Source organism: Cariama cristata, unplaced genomic scaffold (assembly GCF_000690535.1).
Source record: "Cariama cristata isolate BGI_N322 unplaced genomic scaffold, ASM69053v1 scaffold40120, whole genome shotgun sequence".
Classification (NCBI taxonomy): Eukaryota; Metazoa; Chordata; class Aves; order Cariamiformes; family Cariamidae; genus Cariama; species Cariama cristata.
The window spans coordinates 2132-7892 of record NW_009595956.1 but is presented as its reverse complement, the minus strand read 5'-3'; the positions used below and the strand labels follow the sequence as shown (position 1 = coordinate 7892).

The 5761-nt window shown below is 47.7% G+C and overlaps 1 protein-coding gene across 1 annotated transcript in view; it reads left to right on the top strand.

Annotated features, from left to right (window-relative positions):
• Positions 1-1071: 1071 nt before the first annotated feature.
• Positions 1072-5761, top strand: part of LRP11 (low density lipoprotein receptor-related protein 11) — a gene marked incomplete at its 5' end in the record, with an annotated part of 6507 nt that continues 1817 nt past the window's right edge. The window contains 4 exons of the mRNA XM_009704091.1: positions 1072-1238; positions 1642-1783; positions 3805-3930; positions 4695-4907. Of these exons, the coding sequence (XP_009702393.1) occupies positions 1072-1238; positions 1642-1783; positions 3805-3930; positions 4695-4907 (648 nt within the window). The remainder of the gene's footprint in view (positions 1239-1641; positions 1784-3804; positions 3931-4694; positions 4908-5761) is intronic.

Genomic DNA, 5761 nt, shown 5'->3' with positions numbered 1-5761 from the left:
GCCGGGGAGCGGCCTGGCGGTGGGGGGGCAGCGCCTCGGCTGTCCCGGGGCAGCTCTGCCCACAGCGGCCGCGGTTACAGCCTGGGGTGCCGGAGCTGCTGTTCGGAGCTTAACCTCAGCAGCCTTTGCAGGATGTCCTCTGCGGAGACTGAAGAGCAGAAGGCACCCTGGCACTTCAGGGTGCCAGGAACATCCCATGGCCAGAGGAGGAATGCAGCTTGAGCAGGGAGCTGCGGAAAGATTCAGTCTAGTGGTTAAAGTTGTCAAACGCTGGCTTGTAGAACTAGATTTTACCCCTCTCTCTTCCCTGCGCTGCCTGAAGGTTGCAGAGCAAGTGACTTAAACCACTTGTCCCAGGTCATGTCACTTAACGTGTCATGGGTCTTGTTCGTCTGACCTGAAAAACTTGTGGTCTGGTTGGCAAAAGTACTCAGTACACACAATTTTAATCAATAAGAATGGTACTTGGAGTATAGCAAAATGCTACAATTCCTAAATAGTCTGAAAATCAAGCTTTGAATGTCTTAGATTAGGCATTTAAAATCGGGGGTCATTTCTGATGATTTTTAATCATCATGTGCACTGCTTCACCAGGATGCCAACTTACGTTAAATAAGTCTTTCACTCCTGTAATGATGTATTCTAAAAAGAGACTGAAAGCTGATGAAGTTATGCGGAGTGCTGTAAAAGGTGTGCAGTAACTGCCATCTGAATATGTCTGTAATTCGTATTTAAATCCGTTTTCCTTAGTTCAGATTAAACAACTACACTGATGCTAACAATCCTGTTTGTCGTATTAGTGGAACGTCCACGTACATAGAGAGGTTTTCTGTGCCACGTGCTTCTAATGTAGGAGTTGTTTCCTGAAGACATCATTGAATATGGAACAGTTAACTAAAACCTAAGTAGATACTACTTCGCGTAACAAAACGTGCACTAATGAACATTCCTGTCTTTCAGGAAGTTGCGCAGTGGCGAATCAATGCCTTAACCAACAAAAAATATGTTTCATATAAATAATCACTCAGCTTCTCCTGATAAATAACTGAGCTTCTCTTTTTTTTATTGAAGAAGAAGAAGAAGATGATGAGCCTCCACGGTGCAAGGCGGGACAAGATATTGTGCTGCAGTCGCCTGTCGACTGGGTGCTTTTGGATGGCCGGGAAAGTTCAGACGACCGTGGAATTGTGCAGTACGAGTGGACGCTGCTGCAGGGCGACTCGTCGGTTGAAATGAAGGTACACGTGCCCGCTCGCACATGGCCAGCTACTTCCAGTCTGTTGTGTTCGTACACTTTTAAATGTAGAGCTGAAAGTATTAAATGTATTCAAATGGATATGGCCACCAGGCATCAGAATTAGGGTGACTGTGCAACTTGAGCATTTATTTCATAGAAATATAGAGCAGCCCAGGTTGGAAGGGACCTCAAAAGGTCATCTGGTCCAACCTTGCGTGGGACGAGGAGCCTAGAAGGGATTATCTTATCTGTCCAAGCACATCCCCAGTGATGGGGAGGATACCGTGTCCCTAGGGAGTTTGTTCCAGTGGTTATTTCTAGTGGTTTACAAAGTTTGTCTCTATCCAGGGTGGCGTGAGATCCTTTACACCAACATGTTTCTTTCTCTGTGTTTCTTTAATCAGGTGCCACAGCCAGGAACGCTGAAGCTCTCCCACGTCCAGGACGGGGGGTATGTTTTCCAGCTGACGGTGACGGACACTGCAGGGCAGCGGAGCTCGGACAACGTCTCTGTGACCGTTCTGCCCATGGTTCGCTCTGCAGCAGGTGAGGAGATGCCCGTGTGACACCCGGGCTGTGATAGTCACAGCAAGGGTCCTGACGGAGGCAGAAATCTTACTCTCCATTTCCAGTGTTTTATTTTGCCCTCGTTCATTACGCAATGACATCTCTTTCAGGTTTGAGTTGCTGTTTCAACGTGAGGAAGCAAGCAAGCAAGCTTCACTTGTTTGCTAGAGCAGTAATACTTTAGAGTGTTCAAAGGTTCGCCCTTGTGTTGCTAATAAGCATGCAGGGTTGGAAAAACAAAATGCATCCCGACAGTCGTCGTGTACTCCGACGGTGGGGGGAACGTCACAAGGATTGCGCCGTAAGGACGATCCAGTTAAAAGCAGTTAATAGTAGGTGTGACGCGCAGACTAATAATAATACTGGCCTGCACCTGTAGTCTAAAAGATGGGATCGTTTCTTGTTTTCATGCATTTAAGCTTTTCTGTTCAAGAGTTGTTACTGAACCTTTATGTTACTGTGGAAACGGGAACTGGAATTGACCCATCATTTTAAAACTCTGAGCTCAAGAAATGTGTAAGAAGCATGAAAGGTAGAAAGTAAGTTAGATTTCAGTGGCTGTCAATTCTGCACTTTTTAATGTAGTAACTTCTAATTACTTTGTAATTAGCAAGTTGCTAAGATAGATCTGCTGCCCTGGCCATTATCACTAAGGTCAGCTGGACCAGTGAAAACTTGGCTCTGCACCACCCCAGTATCTCTACGTGACAGCGTAGTCCCCGTGGCAATAAATTGGTATTACAAAAAACCAGGAATTAATCTGTTCAGTAACACCTGTGTTCCAGTACTGGATGATAGAGTTGTATTCATTAATGTTTAATTCGGCTAAAGCAGCCAGAGAGGTTTGCTGATTTACTTCTTTGCTGCTGTGGGGATCTGTGGTATCTTTGGGTGCAGCACGTAGAGGATTTGCTGCCTTTTTTCTAATTCCCCAAGTCCGTTTGCAGTTCAAGTGCCACTGCTACAGTTAAAGCAGTCCGCAGTGCCTTAATGCGTGCAAGACCACTGCTATTATTAGTACTGAAATTTAGGAGATGCATTTTCTAAGTGTGATTTTAGGGGTTTTAAACAGGCGCCCGTGTTCCTGCCATACTTTCCTCAGCATTGCTCAGCTTTTTGGTACATAGCGGGGTAACAGTCAAAGGCTGTGACTTGCTCGTGCAAATCGATTTGCTGTTACAACATTAACCAAACACTGAATTTGATAGCGCTTTACAAAGAATGAACGGCACGGCTGTTGGAAAGACAAAAGCACAGATGTAAACACTTGATAATCACAAGGTCAGACGGGATTTCAGGAAAGCTTTCAGTATGCGAAGTGTGTCCAGGGACACGCTCCGTTTGCGGGGGAATCTAAATATTAAAGCAGGCAGCGATCAGTTCTTTCTGGGGAGGGTCACCTGTACGACTTTGCTCTGGCATGTGCCGGATTGGAGGCCGTGGATTGCTCGTGGGGGTCAACGACGAGCGTGCTTTCAGTATTTTAGTGAGGCTGCAGAAAGCGTGCCGTAAAAGACCCCATATGGCCCGTATGTGCGCATGTAAAATAACATATTGTCAGAAATACAGAATGGGTATGTAGTAGGAATTATGTGTTGGAGAAATGCAGTTACAACCATAGAGATGTAATTTTCTTTTTAGGACTGTTTTGGGTCTTTTAAGCCTGGGAAGACCTCTGTTCAGCTGAGGCCAGCAGAGTTAAGGTGCTGTAGGGATGCTGCAAAAGGTGTAAGGTGCTGCAGCCTCCAGGTTGAGTATTCCTGTAGTAAAGAGATTGCCAAAGTAGTGATGAGGGTGCAAGGAGCAGCTGTGGGCTATGTTAGCTTGTGTGTCAGTGTAGCATCACACAGCTGAGCCTGGCCTTTCTTCAACTTTCTGCCCTGCTCGTGGCCCTTCTTGACAGAGTGTGGTTTTGGTTTTTCCTTGGCGCTGCAGATTTTAGTCATTGACCCGGTATTTACTGCTTGGATTTTGGTAATTTGAGACTCGTTTCTCAACAGCCTGTGTCGGGGTTTGCTCTCGCTACCAGTTTATCTGCGACGATGGCTGCTGCATCGACATCACGTTTGCTTGCGATGGCGTGAGACAGTGTCCCGACGGATCGGATGAAACTTTCTGCCAGAACTGTAAGTGCGCCGGGCCACAGTGTAGATTGTGAGAGTAACCCCGGGCTGAGGGACCAAAAGGAAATAAATGAGGCCCCTTCGGCCGGCTCTCTTCCCATGAACAAGCAGCTTGCCCCCACCATAGAGCCTTTTGTTGGAAATGGTAGGTGGGACGGTTTCATGTCCACGTACAGCAGGTGCTCAGCAACAAACTCCTTTTTCTTCAAAACATAGCAAAACTGTTCAGGGTCCCCAGATGCCAGATCTTCTGGTAGAGTTCTCAACATTTAAAAGATCAGTTCTTCACTTGCATGATGATTCTGGAAACAAGGGCCCTGGTCTTGATCTGCAGGGTGTCTCAGAGGGGTGCGTCCCAGTGCAGTCACACACCTTGCAGGAATCTGTAACGCTGGAAATGAGAGCACGTAGGGCGACCGGTTGATTCACCGTCACTCTGCTCGCTTTCATTAGCCATCCTCGGTATGCCCCCCTGCTCAGGTAAGTGAACAAAAGTCATCAGCGGGTGAATTGGCACGATGGCTGCCCGCTCCTTCATCGGTATTCCAGTTGCTGGATTTCATTTCAGGGCTCACGTCTATACTCTTGCTTAAGAGCGGACAGCGGGCAATTGGTAACTTGCTCTGTGTCTGGAACTCACATTTCATCCTCTGTCTGAGCCAGATGAACTCGTTCAGCCTGCCTCAAGGCCCGTAGTGCAGGGTCTTCCATCAGAACCCTCCCATTCCCTTCAATTCCATATAAAAATTACCATTTTTGTTCTGCAGTCAGCCGGGGCCGGAAGACGGTGACTCACGCGGCCCTCGGCACGGCCCAGCAGAGGACGGCGGGTCTGACTGGAAGCGCAGACGAGAACTTCTCTGCAGAAAACGCCCTGAAAGCCACTGCCAGAAATCAGCCGCTTCTGCCAGGGGACGCGGACACGTCTAACCGATCGCTTTCTCAGGGACCAAAGCAGCAAACCAGTGGATTTGTGCCAGGTAAGAATTGAAACGAACCCGTTTCAATAAATCTTCCTCTCTGGAGGAAGAAAATGTCTTGCGCCTTAAATTTAATTAAATTGTCTCGTGGTGCCTGGCTAAGAGTAAAAATTTGCAAATGTACAAAATGCAAAAGCAGCTTGTAATAATTAAGTTACAACTAGGAATTGCTTTATGAAGTCAAGTCTGGTTCTTAGCAGGTGCAACAAGAAAGTTAACACGTAGAAATGCTAGGAAAAGAACACAGTCCTAGGGAACAAAACGTGCGGTGAGCTGAACACAAATTCTGCCACAGGCTGGGCTGTGCAGGCTGATGCGTAAGGCTCTTTAAGTCTGGGGGGGGACCTTCCGTCGAACGTGACAAAGTGCCGTTCAGCTTGGGTGAGGGTCGTTGCATCTCTCCTGGTGCTGAGCGATGACTTTTTTTTTTCTCCCCTGAAGTAATCTCTTGATTATTAAGGGCACTTTTTTTTTCTGAAGTGTGTGTCCAGGGCAGGAGAAATCTTTGATCGCTATAGAGAAGGCTCAGTCTTTGGTAACAGAGGACCCCAGGTCCCCAGCAGTATTCTCCGCCGTGGCTGCGAGGCTGTGGGGCGTCAGGGTGCGGTGATGCTCCAGGCAGAGGCACCAACCCTTCCCCTGGTAAAGCTCCAGAAGCTGCAGTGAAACTAGTGTGTCTTTTAAAGTTCTTCCTGGTGAATTAAAATGATCTGAAATGGCAGTTGGATGGAAGCAGAACTGCGTGCAGGGAGCCTCCCCAGCACCCCGCATCCCTCCCCGGGGAAGCGCCGAAGCCCAGCTGTGTATTCTGGCACTGCTGCCCCTGGAAATGAATAGAGCCAAACCACAGTTGC